General features: G+C 35.9%; 1 protein-coding gene and 1 pseudogene across 14 annotated transcripts in view; one reads left to right on the top strand and one right to left on the bottom strand.

Annotated features, from left to right (window-relative positions):
• LOC309862060 (ankyrin repeat and KH domain-containing protein 1) overlaps positions 1-27,898 on the top strand; it is a gene marked incomplete at its 3' end in the record, with an annotated part of 132,054 nt that overhangs the window by 22,736 nt on the left and 81,420 nt on the right. For all 13 annotated transcript variants that reach the window (XM_082725427.1, XM_082725421.1, XM_082725420.1 and 10 more), the window contains exons 2-7: positions 7,116-7,269; positions 13,615-13,771; positions 14,722-14,869; positions 15,423-15,570; positions 17,636-17,869; positions 19,991-20,085. In XM_082725427.1, coding sequence (XP_082581553.1) covers positions 7,116-7,269; positions 13,615-13,771; positions 14,722-14,869; positions 15,423-15,570; positions 17,636-17,869; positions 19,991-20,085 — 936 coding nt within the window. The remainder of the gene's footprint in view (positions 1-7,115; positions 7,270-13,614; positions 13,772-14,721; positions 14,870-15,422; positions 15,571-17,635; positions 17,870-19,990; positions 20,086-27,898) is intronic.
• LOC309861931 (large ribosomal subunit protein eL8 pseudogene) lies at positions 20,126-21,415 on the bottom strand (annotated as a pseudogene). Its single transcript has 2 exons — positions 21,338-21,415; positions 20,126-21,026 (listed from the first exon to the last, which is right to left on the bottom strand). The product of its transcript is annotated as a large ribosomal subunit protein eL8 pseudogene (transcript).

Below are 27,898 nucleotides of genomic sequence, written 5' to 3'. Positions count from 1 at the left end.
TGGCAGTAGTTGAGTGTGTGGTTAGTCTTTCTAGTAACTGTTGTCATTCAGTTGTTCATTTCTTGAAATGTCAAATGGGATAAAAAATAGGAGAAAATGCTTGTTCCCCTTTTCCACCCTGCCCCTACTTTGTTTAAATTCTAGTTGAAGCTACTATACTTATTTATTTTTTTTTTTTATTAACATATAATGTATTATGGCGCCTAGGTGGCTCAGTCGGTTGGGTGTCTGCTTTCAGCTCAGGTCTGGATGGATCTAGCTCTGCATCTGGCTCCCCTGTATCTGGCTCCCTGTTCCCTCTCTCACTGTCTCTCTCTCTCTCTCTCTCTGTCAAATAAATAAATAAGATCTTAAAAAAAATAAAACATATAATGTATTATTTGTTCCAGGGTTACAGGTCTGACTCATCAGTCTTACACAAGTCACATCACTCACTATAGCACATACCCGCCCCTGTGTCCATCGCCCAGCCACCTCATCCCTCCCAACCCCCTCCACTGTGCAACCCTGTTTGTTGCCTAAGGTTAAGAGTTTCTTATGGTTTGTCTCCCTCTCTGGTTTCCTCCTTTCATTTTTCCCTCCCTTCCCCTATGATCCTCTGTCTTGTTTCTCAAATTCCTCATATCAGTGAGATACAAAATAAGTCAGAGAAAAACAATTATCATATACGCATGTCTTTTTTTTTTTTTTAAGATTTTATTTATGGGATGCCTGGGTGGCTCAGTTGGTTAAGCAGCTGCCTTCGGCTCAGGTCATGATCCCGGCGTCCTGGGATCGAGTCCCACATCGGGCTCCTTGCTCTGCAGGGAGCCTGCTTCTCCCTCTGCCTCTGCCTGCCATTCTGTCTGCCTGTGCTCGCTCTCTCCCCCTCTCTCTCTCTGATAAATAAATAAAATCTTTAAAAAAAAAAAAGATTTTATTTATTTATTTGACAGGTCAGAAGTGGGCAGAGAGGCAGGGCGGTGGGAGGGCGCCGTGTTGAAGCAGGCACCCTGCTGAGCAGAGAGATAGATGCTCCATCCCAGGACCCTGAGATCATGCATGACCCAAGCCAAAAGCAGAGGCTCAACCCACTGAGCCATCCAGGTGCCCCTACTCCTGTCTTTAAAGAAGGACGGGTGAGGAAAGACTTTTGAGATGGAAGACATAAAGTGCTTTGCCTATAGCATTAAGAAAAGATTACCTATAAAAGAAGAGTATTTTGGGGGGGCCAGATTCCCTCTTATCTTTTTTCTTCCACCTTTTGTTTTTGTACCTAATATAGGAAAAAAAATCTGCAATCTTTAAGACTTAAGATAAACTTTCTTGTCATTGGGAAAAACAGTACCAATATTGGTGAATGTTTTGTGTTTGCTGCTCAGTGTAGCTGCTTGATCGAGAGTTATATAATTATCATTGGGCAGTAAGGACATTTCTGTGATCCTTTAGCTTTATGTAAGATACTTCTGGGCTACTGTATTCATTTATATGGTAAAGACTAATTTAATTAGATACAACATTATTTTGGACTTACACATTTTCCAGATTTTTTTTTTTTTTGGACTCTATCACCAAGACTTTTATGTTACATGTACAGAATTGGTCTAATTTTAGTATTTCCATGTTCCTGTAAATGGTTTCCATGTTGGCTGGTTAAGGTAATGCTATTGCAATCTGAATTATAAAAATATGTCTTCTAACAGGTTTACCAGGTAAGATATTTATGAACTGCCATAGGATATTATGAACTGCCAAATGTTCCCAGGGTAATAGACTAACCGGATATTTTGCCCTTTTATTGATTCCACATCGAGGCAGGCTTTTAAAATTTTAGAGAGGGTAGGACAAAGGATTTATTAGAGTTACATGCTTTTTGGCATATCTAATCATATTCAGATCATCTGTGTGTATAGTTATATATAATTACAACTCATTCTAGGAAACTTGAGATTTTCCCACAAGTGTTGTAGTTATTTAAAATTTGATCCTTTTATTATTCATTTATTTATTTTTAAGTTTTATTTATTTAAGTAATCTCTGCTTCCCACGTGGAGCTTAAACTCATGACCCTGAGATCAAGAGTTGCACATTCCTCTGACTGAGGCAGCCAGGTGCTCTTACAATTTGATCTTTTGGGTCAGAACTTAAATATAAAATGCCTAAAACTACACTTAAAAATTGAAGTGATCATGACAAGAAAAAATATATATAACTATGAAGTGGTGGATTTTAATTAAACTTTCTGTGGTGGCTATTTCACAGTGCATACATATACAAAATCATTATGTTAGTACACCTTAAACTCATGTAATGTTGTATGTCAGTTATATCTTAATGAAACTGGAAAAAAAATTTTTAAAAAGAATTTAAGTGAATTCTGATGAAAATGTATCATGTGAGATTCTCAGTAAATATTATTATTTCAGTTTGAAGGGCACAGAAGATAAAACACTGTGATGAGGGACAGGACAAAAGAGTTGTAATTACACAGAATTAATATTCTAATATTCTAAGAATTACATTAATATTCATATTTACAATATACAGTATTCAAGATTTACATTCATATAGTGTTTTATTATTTTCAAATTATTTTACCTTATTTCATCATCATAGCACTGTAAGATAGGTGGGACAGATATTTTCTTTATTTATTAAGGAAGAAATGGAACATCAGAAAGGGAGAAAGTGACATGCTTAATGTCACACATAGTGCCTGGTGAAACTGACGCTTCAGCCTAATTCTCCTGAGCTGTAGTTCTTTTTTTTTTTTTTTTTTTTTTTAGATTTTATTTATTTATTTGACAGAGAGAGATCACAAGTAGGCATAGAGGCAGGCAGAGAGAGAGAGGAGGAAGCAGGCTCCCTGCTGAGCAGAGAGCCCGATGCGGGCCTCGATCCTAGGACCCTGAGATTATGACCCGAGCGGAAGGCAGCGACTTAACCCACTGAGCCACCCAGGCGCCCTAGTTCAGTTATTCTTTCCATTATGTCATGTTGCCTTACTGAAACTTGAATTTATATGTGTTTTAAGATGTAGGAGAATTAAACTGGATAAACTGTCTTATGAATTTTAAATTTTAGAGAGAAGTTACAAGCCCCTGGAAGGGACATACCTATATTTTGTGTTTTTTTTCCAAACTTGATTCTTCCCAAACACTTGGGAAGGTGCTGCTTGGGAATATATGACACTAATATTACTGCTATTAGTGTACTTTTTTTTTCTCTTTGAAGCCTTTTGTGATAGCCATGTTACCTTTGACTTACATCTTCTGCCACATTTTCATACTGTTGAGGTGCTTCATATAAAACAGGACTTCAGGGTGCCTGGGTGGCTCAGTAGATTAAGCCTCTGCCATGGGCTCAGGTAAGGATCCCAGGGTCCCGGAATCGAGCCCCGCATCAGGCTCCCTGCTCAGCAGGGAATTTATTTCTCCCTCGCTGTCTGCCCCTTCCCCCTACTTGCCCCCCTACTCGGGTATACACGCCCTCTCTCTATCTGTAGTGTTCTCTCTTTCAAATAAATAAATAAAATCTTTAAAAAAAAATGAGGACTTAAGTAAATATTCGGAAAGTGAGTAAGAATAGAGAATTCTTAACTTGGATTTTTAAAGCGTTAACACAGTGCAAATCTGTATTTGTCTCCAAAATATGTTTAATACCACATTAAATGAATGCTTTTTATAAAATAGAAATGTTAACTTTTTTTTTTCTGAAGATTTTGTTTATTCTCTCTCTGTCTCAAATAAATAAATAAATAAACAAAGTCTTTTAAAAAGGTGGGGGGTGCACCTGGGTGGGCTCACTTGATTAAGTGGCTGCCTACAGCTGGAGTCATAATCCCGGCGTCCTAGGATTCACCCCGACCCCCACAGAGGGAGTCTCTTTCTTCCTCTGCCCTTCACTTTGCTCATGCATGTGCTTGTTCGCTCTCTCTCTTTCTTTAAAATCTTCTAAAGATTTTATTTATTTATTTGTCAGAGAGAGCAAGAGAGAACAAACATGGAGAGCGAAAGGGTGAGGGAGAAGCAGGCTTCCCGCTGAGCAGGGAGTCCAGTGTGGGACTCAACCCAGGACCCTGGGATCATGACCTGAGCCCAAGGCAAGATGCTTAACTGACCAAGACACCCAGGTGTCCCAGAAATGTTAACTTTGCTATACCGTCTGTAATAAAAAAATTCCAGAATTTGGCATGATGGTTTTATCTGTCCTTAAAACTGGCAGGTATACTTATTTGCAAACACCTAATAATTTCTTGGGCCTGTGAGATTTTTATTGTACAAGCAGTTATATTTTCATATCATTTAATGACGGATAGGATACATTTATCTTGAAATGGGTCTAGAATGGCATCTTTGTCTGTAATTACATATTAAAGAAACTGTATAGCAGCATAGTAACGTGTTTCAGTGTTATTATCAGTTGTGAAGTTAAAGCTTTATTTTGTAAAATTTTAGTACTTCACTAGGTAATAAAATGTATCCTAATCATTTTAACTTTACTGTCTTTCTTAGGATGTTTATTTGGTGGCCATTATGAAACTGATGACAAACTAACCAGATATGCCAAGTAATGTAGTCCAAATACTGTGGCCCTCTGAAGTAGCATTGCCTAGTAGTTAAGAGCATAGACTGTAGCTTTGTGGTGGGGTTTGAAAACAGTGTGTCATTTATTAGCTGTGTGGCCTTGGAGAAGTACTTAACCTTTCTGTTCCTTTTTTTCTATCTGTCTCCAAATATAAATGTACTTTTATATTCAAATGTAAATCTATTTGTTTACATATTGTAGACCTCTCTGGGTACATAAATATATACTCAGGATTATATACATAATAGTCATGTTCATGTTACATATATATATGTATATATACATATATATACTTTTAGCAAAATAAAGATCATACTATTTTGAATCTTGTGATTTTCATTTCACTTTACGAATACTTTCTCATGTCACCAAATTTGCTTCAGAAACATTTAAAAAAAATTTTTTTTTAAATTTTATTTATTTATTTGACAGAGAGAGATCACAAGTAGGCAGAGAGGCAGGCAGAGAGGGGGAAGCAGGTGCCCCACCAAGCTGAAAGCCCGATATGGGGCTCAACCCCAGGACCCTGGGATCATGACCTGAGCCGAAGGCAGCGGCTTAACCCACTGAGCCACCCAGGTGCCCAGAAACATTGTTTTTAATGACATGGTAGTCCATCCTGCGAATGTATTTACCAAATTACCAATTGTAGTTTTTTCCCCCTCTCATTTTTGGAATTTGAATTAATGTGCAGTGACCATCCTTGCATATTTTTGTCTTGCTTTCAGATACCTTTTTACAATTTTATTTATTGTTTTATTAATATATAATTTATTATTTGCTTTAGGGGTACAGGTCTGTGAATCATCCGTCTTACACAATTCACAGCACTCACCATAGCACATACCTTCCCCAGTGTCCATAACCCAGCCACCCTATCCCTCCCTTTCTCACCCCCCAGCAACCCTCCGTTTGTTTCCTAAGATTAAGAGTATCTTATGGTTTGTCGCCTTCCGAATCACATCTTGTTTCATTTTTTCCTTCCCTTCCCCCATGACCCCCCGCCCTTCCTCTCAGATCTTCATATCAGAGAGATCATATAATAATTCTTTCTCTGACTGAGTTATTTCTCTTAGCATAATACCCTCTAGTTCTATCCTCGTCGTTGCAAATGGCAAGATTTCGGCTTTTTTTTGGATGGCTGCATAGTATTCCATTGTATATATATACCACATCTTCTTTATCCATTCATCTGTTGATGGATATCTAGGTTCTTTCCATAGTTTGGTTATTGTGGACATTGCTGCTATCAACATTGGGTTGCACGTGCCCCTTTGGATCACTCCATTTGTATCTTTAGGGGGAATACCCAGTAGTGCGATAGCTGGGTCATAGGGTAGCTCTAGGATAGATTCCTTAAAATGGAATTACTGAATCAAAGGGCATGAGCCTTTTAAAGCATTTTGAAACACATTTCCAAATTGCTTCCCTGAAAAATTGTACATTTTGTTAAGAAAACTCATTTTAAATTAAAAAAAAAAAAGAAAACTCATTTTAGAATTAAATTGATTTGGGGCACCTGGGTGGCTCAGTGGAGTGGCTCAGGTCATGATCTCAGAGTCCTGGGATTGAGCCCCACATCGGGCTCTCTGTGCAGCAGGGAGCCTGCTTCCTCCTTTCTCTCTGCCTGCCTCTCTGCCTACTTGTGATCTCTTGTCTGTCAAATAAATAAAATCTTTAAAAAAATTTTTTAGAATTAAATTGATTTGAAATTAGAGGGTTACATGTTTATTTTCATAAGTTGCTTTTGCTTATACTATTTATTCATTTCAACAAATGTGAATTCAATACCTCCTGTATATGAGGTATTCTTGGGCCCAGAAGACAAAGCAGTGAACAAACAGGTGTGTTTCTTAACTTCATGGAGCTTTCTTATCTATAGGTTTCCAGATATTTGCAGTGTATTAAATCTTATTTTCTTTTAAGAATCAGAATTTAGTAAATTGATTAAAAGAGGAAAAATGGAGCCTTGCTGACATATCCATGCTATCTAGTCTTTTTAGTATTTAGTCCTATTTATTATTTTTTTAAGAGTTTATTTATTTATTTGACAGAGAGATAGATCACAAGTAGGCAGAGAAGCAGGCAGAGGGAGAGGGGAAAGAAGGCTCCCTGACAAGCAGAGAGCCCGATGCGGGGCTCAATCCCAGGACCCTGAGATCATGACCCGAGCTGAAGGCAGATGCTTAATGCACTGAGCCACCCAGGTGCCCCAGTATTTAGTCCTATTTAGATCTTTCCAGGGACTATGTTCTTGTACTTGTTTCATTAAAAAGAAAAAAACAAAAACTGCTTTTCAAGCTCCATGCTAGGCACAGAAGGTACAGTGTTCTTCAGGAAACTGCAATCTGCTGTCTCTGAGTTACACTGTAGTCATGTCTGAAGATATGAGGCTCCTTTAAAGACCCTTCCCACAACCCCATATTTCTATAGTAATTTATCTGCTTATACTTATATTCCAAATCAGAAATCATATTATCTTAAATTGCTGTTATTCTACCAATATTGAGATCAGTTTCATGGCTATTACATTTTTAATTCATAAACAGGTTGAATCATTTATTTTGGACCAAGAAGATCTGGATAACCCAGTACTTAAAACAACATCAGAGATATTCTTATCGAGCACTGCAGAAGGAGCAGACTTACGTACTGTGGATCCAGAGACACAGGCACGATTAGAAGCATTGCTGGAAGCAGCAGGTAATTTATTTCTGGTTTTCTTATTTTCATTTCTTTAAAAGTCTAGATCTCTATACAAAGCTGTATAAAATTACCCCCAAACTATGACATTATATGAAATTTGAACTCTTAAGATATATTATGTTTTGTATTTCCTAACGAAAATGTTCACATTTCATATTTCAAAAATTCTTAGTTGAAAGTTTTCAATGGATGATTGTAGGGCTCAGCACTGTATTTAAGGTCTTAGATAATCAGCTGGTTATTAAGGAAAACTTAACCTATTACTAATTACATTATAAATGTGGGAGATAAATTCATCAGATTATGAATCTTTGATCTTAACTGATTTGGGTATTCTGCATGTGCTTATTTACATATTCACTTTCATCTAGGGGTAACTTAATTATAAATTGCTATTTTTTTCTTAGTAGACAATTAAATAAAAATTGGACACAAAATTAGACTGAAATATACCAAGCTTTATATCAACTTCTTGTTCTATCATAGAACAAGAAAACAGAAAAATCTGTGATAAGCATACTTTCTCACTAATATATATATATACTCATCACTGTTTTGTATTGTACAACATGCATATTATTTGTTGTACCAGGTTTCAATTCCACTGTAATGAAAGCCTTTTATCAACTAAAATTGTTTCAAGAAGGAAGTTTACTTTTTCTAATTTTTGTGTATTGCTTTTCTTTTTTTCTGTATATTGCTTTTGAGATATGCTCATTTTGTATGTTACTCCTTTTAGTTACTTATCTAGCAAAAATATATGTGCATATTAAATACATGTAAGAATTTATTTAAAACAATTTTTTGAAGGCTTATTTATTCATTTGTTTGAGAGCCACAAGCAGGGGGTGGGGTAGTGGGAGAGGAGAAGCAGACTCCCTGCTGAGCAGGGGCCCCTCTCAGGCTTGATCCCAGGGCCACATGATCATGCCTTTGCCTGAGCCAAAGGCAGCTGCTTAACTCATTGGGCCACCCAGGTGCCCTACATGTAAGAATATAATCTAGAAGAATGTGTAGGTTATTTTTGAAAATAGTGCCCCAAAATTAAAAAAATAAAGTAGTGCCTAAAAGCTTGTTAGAGTGCCATATACATAACCTTATCCTATATTAAAGCCATTTAAATGCAGAAAATTCAAAAATAGGGGTACCTGGGTGGCTCAGTGGATTAAAGCCTCTGCCTTCAGCTCAGGTCATAATCCCAGGGTCCTGGGATCAAGCCCCACATCGGGCTCTCTGCTCAGCGGGGAGCCTGCTTCCTCCACTCTCTCTCTCTCTCTCTCTGTCTGCCTCTCTGCCTATTTGTGATCTCTGTCTGTCAAATAAATAAATATTTAAAAAAATTCAGAGTAAAATTCAAAATAGAAAAAAATTTTTTAAACATTTTCTTTATTTGTTTGAGAGAGTGAGAGAGAGAGTGCACGAATGGGGACAGGCAGAAGGAGAGGGAAGAAAAATCTGAATAGACTCCACACTGAGTGCAGAGCTCAGTCCTGCAACTGCAAGATCATGACCTGAGCCAAAACCAAGAGTCAGACGTTCAACCAACTGATCCACCCAAGTGCCTCACAGAAAGGTTTCACTTACTAATGGAGCATAAGGAATAATATGGAGGACATTAGGAGAAGGAAAGAAAAAGTAAAGGAATTGGAGGGGGAGACGAAGCATGAGAGACTGGACTCTCAGAAATAAATTGAGGGTTGGGATACATGCAAGGGAGGGGTTGGGATGGGTGATCCTGGTGGTGGGTTTTAAGGAGGGCACGTATTGCATGGAATACTGAGTATGGTGCACAAACAGTGAATCTTGGAACACTGAAAAAATTTTTTTAAAAAAAGGAAGGTTTTTAAAGTATAGAAAATTTTGGGTCTCTTGGGTGGCTCAGTCTGTTAAGCATCTGCCTTCAGCTCAGGTCATGATCCCAGGGTCCTGGGATGGAGCCCCACATCAAGCTCCCTGCTCAGCAAGGAGTCTGCTTCTCTCTCTGCCTAGCACTCCCCCTGCTGTGCTCTCTCTCTGACAAATAAATAAAATTCTTTTTAAAAAAATATAGAAACTTTGGTTTCTGAGTACTTTTTTTTAATTAAAAAAAAATTTTTTTAAGATTTTATTTATTTATTTGACAGACAGAGATCACAAGCAGGCAGAGAGGCAGGCAGAGAGAGAGGAGGAAACAGGCTCCCCGAGGAGCAGAGAGCCCGATGCTGGGCTCGATCCTGGGACCCTGGGATCATGACCTGAGCCGAAGGCAGAGGCTTTAACCCACTGAGCCACCCAGGTGCCCCTAATTAAAAAATTTTTTAATGTTTATTTTTTTAAGTAATCTCTGCATACAATGTGAGGCTGAAACTCCTAATATAGAGATCAAGAGTCACATACTCTTCTGACTGAGTCAACTAGGTGCCCCCAGTTTCTGAGTACTTTAATAAACATGATATTAAAGAGAAGTATGCAGAAAAATCACAGCAGCCTTTTGGCACATTTCATGGTGACTGAAGAAAAACAGTATTAGATTTGACCAAATAATGACTGGGACAAATAGGAGCTAAAATAAATTGAGCATTTTTTATATTACTCTTGGGAAGATATAAATGTTAAGAATGAGCTTGCTTAATGTCATCTTTTGTTATTCCTTCAACTTTGTCCTGTTATGGTAAAGTATAGGTATAATTTGTAGCAGATTGACTTTTAGTCTAAGTACTGTGTCTTTTTGGAACTGAATAGAAACTTAAAATTAGATACAACAGAATAAGACTGTTTAAACTGAAGCAGAACTAGTAATTTTTTAAAGAAAGGTATAAAGATCACATTTGTAATAACATGGAATGTCCCTCCTTTAGAGTCTGGATTTCCAGTGCATCTCCTACTTGTGATATAGGGATATAATGTATAAGATATACTGTATAAGATTTCTGAACGGCAGTGCCATGACCACCCTCTAACTTTGGATTCTTTATTTGTTTTGCTTTGTTTTGTTTTTGCTTTGCTTTGGAACCTTGAATTATTTGGCTTAGAGCAGAGAGAGAAATGTGGAGAAAAGACATCTCTCTTCTCCAAGTCTTCTCTGCTTTCCTTTTCTTCCCTAGATCAAGCTTTGTTTACAGGTAGTGGTACGTTTTTACTCTCTGGTTTAGGCTCACACTTCACTCATGTTGTGAGTATCACTCCTTAATCCCCAATTAAGGGTTTTAAACTCACTTTTTTTTTTTTTTCTGGACACCTCATTATTTCTCATAAAGGGCTCTTTTCTTTCTTTCAGCATTCATCAGGGAGGCTGCTTACGATTCTCTCCCTCTGCCTGTCCCCCAACTCGTGCTCCCTCCTTCTCTCTCCATCTATGTTTCTCTCTAAAATGAATAAATAAATCTTAAAATATATCTGACAGTTTCTTTAGACAGAATATTCTGTCCAACTACATATGAGTTTAAATTGTCAAATTTAAATCCTTATTCTCAAGGTCTCCTTGATATTCTTAGAGAAAATTAAGAACTAAAATTATTTCAGGGGTGCCTGGTTGTTGTGTTTTTCTAATGTGAATGTAGGGGAGACTTCTCTAAGCATGAGACAGATTTCAAAAGTCAGCTCAGTTGGAAGAACATGTGACTCTTGATCTCAGGATTGTGAGTTTGAGCTCCATGTTGGGTATACAGATATTTAAGTAAGTAAACTGGGCACCTGGGTGGCTCAGTGGGTTGGGCCGCTGCCTTCGGCTCAGGTCATGATCTCAGGGTCCTGGGATCGAGTCCCGCATCGGGCTCTCTGCTCGGCAGGGAGTCTGCTTCCTCCTCTCTCTCTCTCTGCCTGCCTCTCTGCCTACTTGTGATCTCTCTCTGTCAAATAAATAAATAAAATCTTAAAAAAAAATATTTAAGTAAATAAACTTCAGGAAAAAAAGATTAAAGCTATTTCAAGAAGAATTTTAAAATTATTTTCTAAGTTATAATTTAATACAATTAGAAATAACTAAGGGAATATGAAATATATTAAGTAGATAATAAAACCTTCCCACTGTCAAGGTTTACATATACTTCTAGACTTTTTTCTTTGTAGCTTTAATATATATGTTTAAATATACATAGGGTCATATTGTACATAATATAACTTCCCTTTTTTTTTTTACTTTATTATGAGCATCTTTCTTTTTTTTTTTAATATAATTTTTTATTTTTTATAAACATATATTTAAGCAGAGAAAGACAACTATCATATGATCTCCCTGATATGAGGAAGTGGTGATGCAACATGGGGGCTTAAGTGGGTATGAGCATCTTTCTATAATCCTCCTTTCTTTCATATATATATATATATATATATATATATATATATATATATATATATATATTTTAGAGTGGGAGAGGCAGTGGGCACAGGGAGAGGGAGAGAGAGAATCTCAGGCAGGCTCCACACCCAGCACAGAGCCCGGGATGGGGACCTGGAGTTCATGACCCAAGCTGAAACCAAGAGTTGAATGCTCAACCGACTGAGCCACCCAGGCAGCTCGATCTTTCTTCTTTTAAAGGAGAAAATAAAATATTTTCTTGCTTAGATGTACCATAATTTATTTTACCAGTTCCTTATTGAGAGATACTTAGATTATTTCCTCTTTTCCAATATCACAAATATTGTTGTAGTTTATAGTCATGTGTAGCTTTTCTTATTTGTGCATGTGTCTTCATAGGACAAAGTATTAGAAAGTGGTATCACTGTGTCAAAGGATGTTTACATCTAAAATTTTGATAACTTGTCAAATTTGCCATGACACTGCCAACTTTATGCCAATATACATTCCTGTCAATGAGTTTCAAAGGGCCTTACCCTCAATCAATTTTTTTGTCAGTTTCATAGTTTGTGTTCCTTTAATATCAGTAGGTTGCATCATACTTTTTATAAATGATAATAAGTTTATTAGGTATTGATTATTTTCATTCTTTATTTTGCCTTAATTTTATGTTGTGCTTAATTATATGGAAAATTTTACTGAAACTAGAAATGTTTCATATCACTAATTTTTATTTCCTGGCTTTTGGAATTTGTCTCATGCTTAGAAAAGTCTCTCCTATATTCACATTAGAAAAACACTACATAGGGCACCTGGGTGGCTCAGTGGGCTAAAGCTTCTGCCTTCAGTTCAGGTCATGATCTCAGGGTCTTGGGATTGAGCACCGCATCAGACTCTGCTAAGCAGGGAGCCTGCTTCCTCTTCTTTCTGTCTGTCTCTCTGCCCACTTTTGATCTCTGTCTGTCAAATAAATAAATAAAATCTTTACAAAAAAAAAAAAAAAGAAAAAAAACCCCACTACATAGTATAATAGTATTTTTCAGTATGTGTTTGTTTTAACATTTAAACCTTCAGTCTACCTGGTATTTATTTTTGTGAATGCTGTGAATTAGAGATATTACTTAATTTTCAAATGGTAACCAATTTTTGAACAGTGTTTTTGAAATAAGCCCTCCCATCTCCTTTGATTTGAAATTGCACATCTATACATATTGAATTCACAAATGATCTAGGGTCTTTTTGGGTCTCTATTGTATATCCTTGATATTATAATTACCTGTTTCTGTGTAAGTATGATACTTTTATAATTTGCCTGGCATCATAATACATTTTATATCTTATTGGGCACATCTTCCCTTCTTGTTTTTCTTGTTGTTTTCCAAAATTTTATTGACTGTTTTTCTCTCATTTTCAGCAGTGATCAGGCAGTGATATTATCATTGAAATTTTCTGTTACAGTTGTCACCGATTCCTCACTGAATCTAGAGAAAATGTTTAATTGGCAACTTAGACATGTAATAGTTCTTCTAGCCTGAGCTGAGTAAGGACAGAAACTGTGCCTCATCCCTTTTTGTCTCTCTAGTGTATTTACATCATAACCACATAATAAATATTAGAATGAATTTATTTTAATTTACCCTGTTATCCTAGAAGATGGTTCTAGGTGGCTATTAAACCAAAGGGAGAAATTGTTGAATTGTTTGTTGTATTAGTGCTGACTACCTACTTCATTATTACTGAAAATAGTATAAATATGATCTTCCACTAGAGATCTTATAGTATGACTATATATTTTGAAAGAACTTTCATTCATTTACCTCAGTGAGCATCATGTTACGTTATATTTGGAGTTAGGTATGGGACAGATTAATATGTGCCTTGTAAAGATGCGGTGGCCTTTTGACATTTGTGGCAAAATTATTATCAACCTTATATTCTGATTGTCAGCCTTCTCTATGGAGACTATGCCGTTTTTTCCCCTAAATAATAGTGTCTAGTAATGTAACTACAATTTGCACTTTTTTGTTTTTTCTTCCCCTGCACTACCTGATTGACGCACGCTGAAGGCATTGGCAAATTGTCGACTGCTGATGGTAAAGCTTTTGCAGATCCTGAGGTGTTGCGGAGACTAACGTCCTCAGTAAGCTGTGCATTAGATGAAGCTGCTGCTGCACTGACACGGATGAGAGCAGAAAATAGCCACAGTGCAGGACAAGTAGACACGTATGCATATAATGACTTTTTCTGGGTATCAAACATTTTCTTGAGTGGAATTTGGGGAAGTAGCAGCTTTGGGTTAATTCTATCTTTTGGACGGGATTATAACTTTCGCTAAGCAGATATTAGAATGGGTTTTATATTTTAAGTGGATACATAAATGTATATATGTTACATAGAAATAAAAACAGAGACTATTTTTATTCTTATATTCCACTCATATTCATTGAATATTCTCATGGCATGTACTGTACTAGACTCTGTAAGAAATCCAAAGTGAGTAAAATTGTATTCCTCTTTCTAAGGAAGTTACTTGTTCTAAAGATGATAGTAGTAAACTGGAAGCTGACTGCTTGAGTAAATAATAAATGAAATGGGTTACTAATGCACTAATCCAGATGCAGGTTATGGAGATATGGTCCATAATCAGCAGTATCAGCATCACTTTAGAGCTTGTCAGAAATGCAGAATCCCAGACCTCACCTCAGAACTACGAATCAGGTTCTACATTTTAACAGGAAACATGGTGATTATATATATGCACATTAAAGTTTGAGATTTATCAATTTTGTTAACCATTGTGCAGTAGATCACATCTTCTGTTACCAAATAAAATTTTAAGCCATGGAGTTATATCCCAGATATCTTTAGGAATTACTGCATTGATTGAGTTTAAAAACTTGTGCATCTAATAGTTTATAAGACTTTACTTGAAAATTAATATGATAAAATGTTATAACATTCTGGAAAATAAAAATGACAGCTGTTTTCATATTCAGTTTATTGCCTTTCTGGCTTGGCTGGCCTCCACAAATAATTAGTATTACAAACACACAAAATGTTCATACAAGTTTTTTTTTTCTTACTGTATCAACATTTTTCTGTTTAATATAGTTTATTAGCATAGGATTCTGAGTCTTTCTTTGTTGGTTAATTGTTGATGGTTTTGTTTTCAGTCGTAGTCTGGCAGAAGCTTGTTCAGATGGGGATGTGAATGCTGTTCGTAAATTGCTAGATGAAGGCAGAAGTGTAAATGAACATACAGAAGAAGGAGAAAGTCTGCTGTGTTTGGCTTGTTCAGCAGGGTATTATGAATTAGCACAAGTAAGCAGAACTTATCTTCAGTGATTGAAATTATGGAAAGGTTTTTGATTTATTTTTATTACTAATCAAAGAAATTGTTAGAGGCCAGATTCTTTCCTTTTGGGCAGTAGGTAAAGTGGAACCTGGTACATAATTCATTTTGTTGCCTACACATGTAACTGGGCAAGGTGCATTTTTCTGCCATTTACTCAAAACTGTTCCTAATGAATAAGAAACACATAAAAGTAATAGTAATATCTTCAGCTTGTCTTTAGAAATAATATACAGCTATAATGGAAAGTAGTGATGTATTGTCATTTCATCCAGATTATCTCAATTCTTTTAACTTTTTCTGTCTGTTGTAGCAATATTGAGAAATAACCATGTGTTTACTAGTTAGTTTCTGTCTTGGTAGTATAGTTCTGCTGTTCTCTTGCTGGATAATCCCAGGCATAACACATATTCTTTGACAAGAGCAGTTAACATTTTCTGTTGCATTTATGCATTTATTTCTCTAGAAATACTATTAATAGTAAGAACTGACTGTTCTCTCTCTGTGTAATGTGTTTTAAAGGTATTGCTTGCTATGCATGCTAATGTTGAAGATCGAGGGAATAAAGGAGACATAACTCCCCTAATGGCAGCATCTAGTGGAGGTTATTTAGATATTGTGAAATTATTACTTCTTCATGATGCAGATGTCAACTCCCAGTCAGCAACAGGTAAGTAGAAATTATGTGTCAATTTGAGGAAAATAAATTGATATAATTAATTATAACCTAAGAGATAAAAATCTGATTTTTACTATTGGAAAAATCAATTGTAAACCTACAGAAAAATCTTAGCCATTGATTAGAAATGAGTAAAATCTAAATTAATTTGGTATCTTCAAAAGACTGAGATTCTGTTTGGCCAAGATTGTCAGTTTTTCTGCTGGAGACAGTTTCTTTTTTGCCATAAGAGGCAAAATTAGGAATTGTATGTCTTAAAATTCTTTATCTCATTTAAATTCAACTGCCTTAACTTTAGATTATAGATTAACCTGAGAGTATTCACCCCGTGGGGTTTTTCATGTGGGGCATACTGAATCCATTTACTACTAAGATACTCTTGTGGCAGAATGAAAGCTTTTCTAGTAAGAGGTGTTCTTTTAGTTATTTATACCTTGCAGACACATAGAAGGAGCCTTGGTCATATGTCTTGAGTTACAGGTATAGTTTTAGTAGTAAGATTACTTGGATTTAGTGAGGCAACAACATGATTTTTAAAAAATTTACATAATGAAAGCTATGTCATTGTTCTACACCTTTAAGTGAATTTTAAATGTAAGTGAGCAAGGCTTCATGGAAGGAACTGTAGACTATTTTGCTGACCATTTTGTCTTACTTGTAATGATAGTAACATGTATAATATGTAAAATGGTTGAATAGTTGAATTCTAAACACATTGGATTCTGGAATGTTACTTCTCTTGCTGAATCTTTAAAATAATCTTCTTCAGTGCCTTACTGTTAGGTAGTAAACCATTTCCCTTACCTCTTTTAATAAATAAAAATCTTCAAAACAAAATCAGGAAAGAAATAGGTGGCATGCCAATAATGGGATAATGATCTTTTATTTTCTAATTTTATTTATTTATTTGACAGAGAGACAGAGAGCACAAGTAGGCAGAGTGGCAGGCAGAAGGAGAGGGAGAAGCAGGCTGTTCACTGAGCAGGGAGCCTTATATGGGGCTCGATTCTAAGACTATGACCTGAGCCCAAGGCAGCTACTTAGCTTACTGAGCCACCCAGGAGCCCTGAATAACAACCTTTTTAAAGAAATGTTTCTTGTGAAGAAGTTATGCTGAGGGGGATTTATATCTTCCTACGTTATTAGGCTATCAAGTAAAATGAAGTGTCATCTTGAAAAATCCCTTTCAGTATATTTTTATTTAAAATATTCTAGTGTATCATTCAAAATTACTCCTTTTTCTTTTGATACTTCACAGTCTAGAAATCCTTAACATTTTCTTTCTATGTATATCCATTCCTTAATTTTCTCTTACCTTTTCTTTATGCAGACTTATTCATAAGACTATTCATTGTTTTAGCTACATTTTTCTTCTGACACATATCTTTAAACTAATGGGTATACAAGTAAATTGGCCTGTTTTGTTTTTTTTTATAAAGATTTTTATTTATTGTTTTGACAGAGAGAGAGAGATCACAAGCAGGCAGAGAGGCAGGCAGAGAGAGAGAGAGGGAAGCAGGCTCCCCTTTGAGCAGAGAGCCTAATGTGGGACTCCATTCCAGGACCCAGAGACCATGACCGGAGCTGAAGTCCGAGACCTAACCTACTGAGCCACCCAGCTGCCCCAGTTGGCCTGTTTATAACAAATCTTTTATTTATTTATTTTTTTAAAGATTTTATTTACTTATTTATTTGAGAAAGAGAGAGGGAGAGAATGAGTTGGGGGGAGGGCAAAGGGAGAGAGAGAGAGAGAGAAAGAAGCAGATTCTCTGCTGAGTGTGAAGCCCAATGAGAGGCTCCATCCTAGGACCTGGAGATCATGACCTGAGCCAAAGGCAGACATTTAACCAGCTGAACCACCCAGATGCCTCTTTAATAAATCTTTTAATTAGTAAGAAAATTAAGATGATGCTCTTAACCAATAGAACAAAAAAAATATAAGATGATAGTTCTAGTGGTTTATGTAAGGGAATTGAAGAGGTAGAACTGGAGTATAGCATAGTTATAGTTTTATCCATTTTATCCTAATTCTGTGTATCTTTTTGTTCTTTGTTAGGAAATACTGCACTAACTTATGCCTGTGCTGGAGGATTTGTTGACATTGTGAAAGTGCTACTTAATGAAGGTGCGAATATAGAAGATCATAATGAAAATGGACATACCCCCTTAATGGAAGCTGCCAGTGCAGGTCATGTGGAAGTTGCAAGAGTTCTTCTGGATCATGGGGCAGGCATCAACACTCATTCTAATGAATTCAAAGAAAGTGCTCTTACCCTTGCGTGCTATAAAGGTACTCTCTCTATATGTGAATATTTATAATTTTTTTCATAACTACTTTGAGTATTTAAATATTTGAGTATTTGAATTAATTTTATATTACTTATATTTTCCCTATGCCGTCAAATTATGTAACTTGTAAGAGATTATATAGAAAGCCCATTTTAGCCTATATTTTGTAAAGTATAAATTTCACAGTGTAGATTTCTTTATTATTTTAATTCAGATTTATTCAGGTAGCTATGAAGTCAACGAAAACTCATAGCACAGATTTAGAGGGTTTTCATTTTTTAATAACTTTCATTTTATATGATTTTTTCCAACCTTTATTTCAAAACTAATACACACTCAAGTAATAGTAGTAATCACAGTTTAAACAGAAAACCTCCAAAACAGTAAAAGTATAAGGAAAAGAAATTTTACAATGAACATGTTTTATTACTACCTAAAGATTAAAGCATGTAAGCAGTATTTTAGTATGTTTCCAGTGTGTTTTTTAAGCATATATATAAACAAACATATATATTTAAACTAAACAACCATACCTAACTGTTTTATAGTCTGCTTATTTTATTTAGTAATATATCATGAACATTTCCCATCTCAATAAATATTTTTATAACACAACTTTTGATGGTCACATAGTATTTCACTGTTTCTGGTAGGAGTGGGTATGGCTGCATGTGTCATGAAACCTAAATTAATAATGATTTAAACAAAAGAGAAGACTTTTTTTTTAATATGTAAATCAAGCCCAAGGGTGTAGGCTGTCTAGAACTAATATAGCTGTTCCACTGCTATCAAGATCTCAGAATTCTGTTTTTCTCTTCTACCTTCCTACTGTGTCGTTTCTATCCTCAAAGTTACCTGTAATCCAAAATGTTAGCTAGAGCCCCAACAGTCTACATTGTAGGAAGGACAGAGAGGGTAAGGGCAAAATGGGGAGTTCCTTCCACATCAGTCAGCTACTTTTAAGAAATCTTCTTAGATGTTCTGCCTTATAGCTCCTGCTTGTATCTCATTGGCTACATATAACAAGGAAAGCTGGGAAATGTACTCTTTTAGTTAGTTGCCACTCAGATAAAAACCAGAGTTCTGTTATTAAGGAAGACTGAAAGAATGGGTATTGAGTAGGGAACTAGGAGTCTCTGCAGATACATCAAATGGATGTACCATAATTGCCTATTGTTGGACACTTGAATTGTTCCCAGTTTTCACTATTATTAAAAACACTGTAATAACATCCTTGTGCAGACATCTTTGCCTAATCTCTGATTATTTCCTTAGGATAAATTCCTGGAAGTGGAATTGCTGGGTCAAAGGGTATGGACATTTTTAAGGCTTTTGATACATATTGCCAAATTGCCTTCTAGAAAGGTTGAACCAATTTACACTCCCACCAGCAGTGTTTGAGAGTGCCCTTTGTCCCACCCTACACCCTCACCAACACTGGGTATTACCATTCTTTTAAATATTTGCCATTTTGATAGTAAAAAATGGTGTATCATTTTAATTTGTTTTTGTTTAATAGGAAGGTTTAATATTCTTTTTCAGTTTAGTATTCATTTACATTTCTTTTTTAATAACCATTTCATGTCCTTCATCCATTTTTCTACTGGAGTGTTTGTCTTTTTCTTACTGACTATTAAGGCTTTTTATATATTTAATGTATCCAGAGGGTTGAAATTATTTTGAATGGAGTTTTCTGTGCCTGTTCATTGCCACAGTGAGTTTATGGTCATTATTTTAATGCTGTTTTTATGAAAAATATTATCCAAAAGTATTTTACCTGGCATTCTAATTGATTTCAGTGCTTTGATTTATAGTTTGATAGTTTTTATAGATTAAATCAAAGAATAAGTATTACTGCTTTACTTAACTTGTTATATGCTTTCTACTAATTCAGTGTTTAAAACCTAGATACCTTGATGAGAGTGTGCTTATTATTTTGGATTGGCTTTGTAAAACTGCCATTCCTTTATTGAATGAAAAATAAGTTCTCATAAATTTTTGTGTAGATACCTGAAAGAAAATGATTCCATATTTTAATATTTAATGTATTAAATTAATACTCAGTTCTTTAGAAATACAGTTTAAAAATTCATGTTCTTTTTTTTTTTTTTTTTTTTTTAAGGCCATTTGGATATGGTTCGCTTTCTGCTTGATGCTGGTGCAGACCAAGAGCACAAAACAGATGAGATGCACACTGCCTTAATGGAGGCTTGCATGGTAATTTTAAATTGCACTCATTTGCAATAGCATTGAAAAGCAATGTTTTATTTCATGTTTGTTCTTATTTTGTTTTAAAGATTTTATTTATTTGTCAAAGGGTAGAGGGGAGAAAGAGAGAGAGCACAGGCAGGAGGAGCAGCAGACAGAGGGAAAACCAAGCTCCCCACTGAGCAGGGAGCCAGATGAGGGACTCGATCTCAGAACTCTGAGATCATGACCTGAGCCAAAGGCAGATGCTTAATGACTGAGCCACCCAGGCATCCCTGTTTTGGTTTTTTTGAAATAAAACTTTTTATTGCTTTTATGTATAGAGAATTCAGCAGCATACATTTAGCCCAGTTTGGCGGCCGGTCCTTTAACCTTTGATTTTTCCAACTTGGCAGTGTGAATCCCTGAGTTTGGACCCAGGACCTTGCCTCCCCAGTGACAGTGGATCTTATCATATCTGTCATTATAATTGGTCCTAATAGCTTCTGCCAGCTTAGCCAGAGTTCCTCTGTCTTTTGAGTTAACCTGCGTGAAGGCGACAGTGGTGAAGGTCTTCCTGTGGATCAGACACCTTAGCCTGCCCTTCCCCTTGATGATGAAGTAGGAAATCCCCATCTTACCACTCAGGGCAGGCACGAGGATAACCAACTCAGTGAGATTCACATCATATGCAGTCACTGCCATCCGAGCTTTCTTATTTTCCCCTAAGGTGGTAACATTATTAAGCCCAGCTTGAAGGATAGGCGGCCTCTTGGTGGGGACATTCCCTTTGCCAACAGCTTTCTTCTCAGCCCGTGTCAACAGTCTCTCCTTGTGTTGCCTTGTCTGTGGTGTGTATTTGTGGGCCAGCTTAAGCAGTTGAGTACAGCTATTTGGTGGTCCAAGACCTGGGTGAGCTGGTTAATTGTGGTAGGCACTTTCAGGCATTTATAGAAAATAGTCTTTTGTTGCTACAGGTAAATAAAGTGGCACCATTTGCCAAAAAGATGAGGTCCCTTTGGGGCTGGATGTCCCATCTGATGCCAAAATTCTTGGGCCTTTTCTTTCTTTCTTTCTTTCTTTTTTTTTTTTTTAAAGATTTTATTTATTTGACAGACAGATCACAAGTAGGCAGAGAAGCAGGCAGAGAGGGAAGCAGGCTCTCAATGTGGGGCTCGATCCCAGGACTCTGGGACTGTGACCTGAGCTGAAAGCACAGACTTTAACCCACTGAGCCACCCAGGTGCCTCTCTTGGGCCTTTTCTTAAACAGGTTTGACCACCTTCTTGGCTTTCTGCTTCTTCACAATAGCAGGAGCCAGGGCCACTTTCTTCCCCTTAGCCTTCTTTCCTTTCAGCATCTTGGATGGCTGGAGGAGGCTGGTTTAACTTTTTTTTTTTTTAATAATTTTTTTGGAAAGATTTTATTTATTTGAGGGAGAGTGGGAGAGAGAGCATGAACAGGGGGAGGGGCAGAGGAAGAGGGATACTCAGACTCCCTGCTGGACAGGAAGTCTACCTCGGAGCTGGATCCCAGGACCCTGAGATGACCTGAGCCAAAGGCAGATGCTTAGCCAACTCAGCCACCCAGGTACTCTGGCTTGTTTAACTTCTGATAGTAAATCTGCCAATGTAGAAAACAGTACAAAAGGCAGGCTTGGTTCCACCATTTCCAACACACTGAGAGACTTTTATTTTCTTCCCAATTTTTTTTAATTGTGATAAAAGACACATAACAAAGTTTGCCATCTTACGCATTTTTCATGTATAGTTCAGTGTATTAAATACATTTGTAATGTTATATAACTGTCATCACCATCTGTCTCCATAACTCATTTCATCTTATAAAATGGAAACCCTGTACCCATTAAATAACAACTTCCCATTCCCTGTTCTCCCCAACCCCTGGCAATCACCATTCTACTTTCTGTCTATGATTTTGACTACTCTATCTCATTTAAGAGCAATACAAAATTAATTACTTAATTAAAAGAAGAGGAATCATACAGGACTTGTCTTTTTGACTGCCTTATTTCACTTACATAGTGTTCTTAAGGTTCATCCATGTTGTAGCATATGTCAGAATTTCCTTACATTTTTAAGGATGTGTAATATTTTATTGTATATATAAATAACACATTCTGCTTATTCACTCATCCTTTGTTGGACACTTGGGTTGCTTCCTTGCATTAGCTCTTGTGAATAATCCTACTGTTCAAGTCCCTCTTTTTAGTTCTTTCAGGTATATACTCAGAAGTGGTATTGCTTGATTATACGGTATTTCTATTTTTAATTTTTTGAGGAATTGCTCATACCGTCCTTCCACAATGGTTTTTCCGTTTTTCCATTTTCACAATGTACAAGGGTTCCAATTTCTGTATATTCTCACCAACATTTGTTATTTTCTGGGGCTTTTTGGTAGTAGCCATCCTAACGGTTGTGAGGTAGTATCTCATTGTAGTTTTGATGTGCATTTCCCTAATGATTATTGATGTTGAGCATCTTTTCATGTGCTTATTGGCCATTTATATATCTTCTTTGTTGAAATGTCTATTTAGATCCTTTGCCCCTTGAATCAGGTTGGTTGTTTTCGTTTTTGAGTTTTAGGAGTTCTTTATATATTTTGGATATGAATCTCTTGTACCCTTTACAAATATACCCAAATATTTTCTCACATTCCATGGGTTGCCTTTTTACTCTGTTGGTAGTGTCCTTTTATATATAAAACTTTAATTTCATGAAATTCAATTTATTTTTTTCTTTTGTTGCCTGTGCCTTTGGTATCATATCTAAGAAATCATGGATAAATCCAATGTCATGAAGCATTTGTCCTATGTTTTCTTTCAAGAGTTTTATAGTTTTAGGTTTTTGAGCCCTTTTAAGTTAATTTTTGTATATGGTCTTAGGTAAGGGTCGAACTTTATTTTTTTGCAGGTGGATGAACAGTTTTCCCAGCATCATTTGTTAAAAAGACTGTTATTTCCTTATTGAATGGTCTTGACATCCTGGTAAAAAATCACTGACCATATATGGAAGGGTTTATTTCTGAGATCTCTCTTCTATTCCTTTTGTTTATGTCTGTCTTTATGCTAGTAGTAAATACTGTGATTACTGTGGCTTTGTATATGTTTTGGAATCAGGAAGTGTGAGTCTTCCTGCTTTATTCTCTTTTTCAAGATGGTTTTTGGGGTCCCTTTAGAGTCCATATGAATTTTAGGATGGGTCTTTATATTTTCTGCAAAAACCACCATTGGGCTTTTTATGGGAATTGCATTGAATCTGTAGATTGCTTTTGGTAATATTGACATCTTAATGTTATTAAGGCTTCCAGTCCATAAAAATGAAATGTATTTCCACTTTTGTGTATCTTCTTTAATTTCTTCTAGCAGTGTTTTGTAGTTTTCCTTGTATAAGTATTTTACTTCCTTGATGAATTCCTAAATATTTTTTTTTGATGCTGTTGTAAATGGAATTTTCTAATAACTTTTCGTATTGTTCATTGTTATGTGTTGAAATGCAACTAATTTCCGTGTGTTAACTTTATATTCTGCTATTTTGCTGAATTCATTTATAAGTTCTAACAGTTTTTTGTGTATGTAGTCTTTAGGGTTTCCTACATATCATCTGTGAACAGAGAACTATTAATCAGTGTTTTTTTTTTTTTCTTTTTTCTTTTCCCTGTGAATCAATGTTTTATTTTTTGAGTATGGGTTTTTCACCTCCTTGGTAAGTTTGTTCCTAGGTTTTTTTTATATTATTTTGGGTGCAGTTGTAAGTAGGGTTGCTTGCTTTTCTTTTTAAAAGATTTTTTTAATTTATTTATTTATTTATTTATTTAAGAGAGAGAGAGCATGAGACAGATATCACAAGCAGGGGTGAGGGGTACAGAGGAGAAGCAGACTCCCCACTGAGCAGGGAACCGGATGCAGAACTCCATCCCAGGACCCTGGGATCAAGACCTGAGGTGAAGGCAAACACTTAACTGAGCCACCTGGTACCCTAGGATTGTTTTCTTAATTTCTCTTTCTCTTGCTTCATTATTAGTGTATAAAAATTCAGAGGATTTCTGTACATTGATTTTGTATCCTAGAATCTTACTAAATTCATTTATCAGTTCTAGTAGTTTTTTGGTGGCGTCTTTAGGGTTTTGTATAAGTAGTGTCATGTCATCTGCAAATAGTGAAGATTTTACTTCTTCCTTACCAATCCGGATGCCTTTTATTTCTTTCTCTTGTTTGATTGCTGTGGTTAGGACTTCCAGTACTAATGTTGAATAAAAGTGGTGAGAATGGGCATCCTTGACTTCTTCCTGATTTTAGGGGAAAGCTTTCAGTTTTTCACCACTGAGTATTATAATCGCACTCTGTTCTTTAGAATTTCCTTCCTTCTCGTCCTTTGGGTGTGTTTTGTACTTCCTTTTCTAAGCTTTTGAAATGTGAGCTTAGATTATTGATTTTTCTCTCTTCTAATTGTATGTACTTAGTTCTATCAATTTCCCTCTCAGTACTACTTTAGTTGTGTCTTAGAAATTTTATTATGTTGGGGTGACTGGGTGGCTGAGTTGGGTAAGCCTCTGCTTTTGGCTCAGGTCGTGATCTCAGGGTCCTGGGATTGAGCCACATGTTGGGCTTCCTGCTCAAGAGGGGTGTTTCTTTTCCCTCTCCCTTTCCCCTCCGCCTGCCCATACTTTCTCTCTCTCAAATAAAATTTTTAAAAAATATTTTTATGTGTTATATTTCATTTTCATTCAGTTCCATATATTTTTTTAAATTTCACTTTAGACTTCCTCTTTGACCCATAGGTTATTTTCACGTGTGTTCCTAAACATTTGAAGATTTTCTTGTGATCTTTCTGTTAATGATATTTAGTTTGGTTCCATTGTGGTCAGAAAATACATTCTACATGATTTCATTTCTTTAATTTTGTTTTATATTCAAGATGTGGACATATATTCCCTATGCATTTGTGGAGAATGTATATCCTGCTGGTTTTGGTAGAGTGTTCTATAAATGTCAGTTAGATCCTGTTGATTGATAGTAGAATTCTTCTACATTATTTCTGATTCTCTGTATAGTTTTTCTAACAATTACTGAGAGAGTTGTGTTAAAATCTTTAGCTGTACTTGTGGATTTGTGTGGTTCTTTTAGTTGCTTTTCATTTTTTTCTCATTTTTTCACATGCTGGATCTCTGTTGCTTGGTACCTATACATTTTTAGAATTGCTGTGTCGTCTTCATGATTGACCCTTTTATCATTATGTGATGTGTCTCTTTGGTAATCTTTGTTCTGAGGTCTCCTTTGTTAACATAGTTCCTGATATTAATATAGCTACTTTTGTTTTCCAGTGATTGTTTTCCTGATAAGTATTTTTATCCTTTCTTTCAATCTTTGATATGTTTGATATGCCTATATTGTTAGACTGAAGTGAGTTTTTGCAGAGAGCATATTTTTAAGTCATGTTTTGCAACCCACTCTGTCAGTCTTTGTTTTTTAATTGGTTTGGTTAGACCATTTATATTTAAATATAATTATTGATATGATGTTCTTTTATTCTGATTCTATGTTGAAATTTATTTTTTTTTATTTTTCCATTTTCCCCCCTTTATTTTCTTTAATATATCATTAATAGTCCTTTTTTCTATCTCTTGTGTTTGATGTATTTCTAGGTCTGCTTCCCCTCTGCCAGGTCTGCTTTTATTGGTTATTGTGTATCTTGACAGTCACCACATGTTCCTGTTTTTTAATATGTGGTATTTTTAGTTGTAAGCCATATGCTATGAATGATCCCTTTTCAAGTATCTTGATTATCATGTTCTTATAAAACTATTATGTTTTGTTCTAGCAGGCAGTTAAATTACCAGTGGATCATTGGTCATACTGAGGCTTAATTTCTTATACTCCTTATTCTTATACTACTACTTCCTTGCTCCTTGATCTTTGGATATTCCTTAGGTATCCTCTCTACCATCTCATTTGAAAGCATGGATATTCACCATTGGAATTTCTATTCTGGCTGAGTCTAAACTCCCAAGGTCTCCTGCCTTTCAGCAGCCATTCTCTGCTAGCCTCCCAGAGTGGCATCTTTGGTGCCCCAAGTATCTGAAGATAATTTTATATAGATTTTGAGATTACTCTGTATTTTCGTTTTCTCAGCCCATACTTTTTCTGCTCATACTCCTGCAATTCTGTTTTGGCTGCTTTGTATTCTGATCTTTGTTTTCTTTGTTGAAAGAAATCTTCACTCTTTGTTTAGCCTTGGTTTCCTTAGACCATGGTTTGGAAGATGCCTAAAGAGAGAAAGCTGGAGTGAATGTAGGGTTCATCTTATGTGCTGCCTTTTTGTGGTGCTTAGCCTTAGATTGGTTGCTATTTAGTGCTTCCAGTTGCTTTATCTCTTTTTCCCAAATTTTACCATATTTTATTATAGGAGGGTGAGTCCAGTACTGGCTATTGGCTAGTCTTAGAATTTTTTAAAAGTCTAATAATTGTATTAGACCTTTAAGATTAGATTATATTGTTTTTACTCCTTTATTTTTTCCTTTGACAAAATTAAAATTTTTTATTAAAGCAAAAAGTGCTTGGTATAATTTCTCCCTTAATGTATGTACTCAAGATATAAAAGCAAAATCAGTAAAGAAATTGAAGTAAATTCACACAAAACTATTGGGAGCCTAGAGGAGCTATGCATGGCAGTAGTTCTTTGATCTGTGAATACTTATAAATTCTATTTTCTTTTCAATTAGAAATGTATTTCAAATACCAAATAACTTAATACAGCAATTTGGTTAAAATATACTTTATTTTACATATATTTGAAGTATTAGTATTTAATAGTAAAGCTAGAATTTTATTTCAGATTTAGTAAAACTGAAGTTTTAATGCCAAGTCATTTGTTTTTGACATTATGTCAAAAGTGATTAAAGCTAGGCTAGTCATTTAGTTAAATATAATGAAACTTTTTTTTTTAAAGATTTTATTTATTTATTTGAAAGACAGAGATCACAAGTAGACAGAGAGACAGAGAGAGAGGAGGAAGCAGGCTCCTTGCTAAGCAGAGAGCCTGATGCGGGGCTCCATCCCAGGACCCTGGGATCATGACCCGAGCTGAAGGCAGAGGCTTTAACACACTGAGCCACCCGGGCGCCCCAAATATAATGAAACTCTTGATAGATATTGAAATCTAACATTTAATTAAGGTTTCTTTAATTAATTATTTAATAAAAGGATTGACTAACCTTATAAAACCTTATTTTTATATTTAGTCTTTACCTTTCATTAGCAGTATTTTGGTCCTTTTTGAAATACAGACCAGCACAGCGTTTGATTTTATATGCTGCAACAAGAGTTAAGGCATATATAAAATTTTGAAGTGAAGAATTTGAAACTAAAGATGTGCCTGGATGGCTCAGTTGGCTAAGTGGCTGCCTTGGGTTCTGGTCATGATCTCAAGGTCCTGATAATGAGCCCCACAACAGGCTCTCTGCTCAGTGGGGAGTCTGCTTCTCCCTCTCCCTCTGCTGCTTCCCTTCTCGTGCTTTCCTGCTCACACTCTCACTCTCTCAAATAAATAAAATAAAGAATTTGACACTAAAGAAAACAAACAAACAAATAAAAGAGGAGTATTTATGGCGGCAGAGGGATAGGATGAATTACGCTCCATGAGAATGTTTTATTAATTGCCTTACTCTTGGGGCACCTGGGTGGCTCAGCTGTTAAGTGTCTGCCTTCTTCTCGGGTCATGGTCCCGGGGTCCTGGGATCAAAACCTGCCTCAGGCTCTGAGCTCCGCGGGTAGCCTCTTCTCCCTCTCCCACTCCCCGTGTTTTTGTTCCCTCTCTCGCTGTGT

This window comes from Mustela nivalis, assembly GCF_964662115.1.
Source record: "Mustela nivalis genome assembly, chromosome: 3".
NCBI lineage: Eukaryota > Metazoa > Chordata > Mammalia > Carnivora > Mustelidae > Mustela > Mustela nivalis.
Note: the sequence above shows the minus strand (reverse complement) of the source record. Positions and strands in the feature narration are given on the sequence as shown.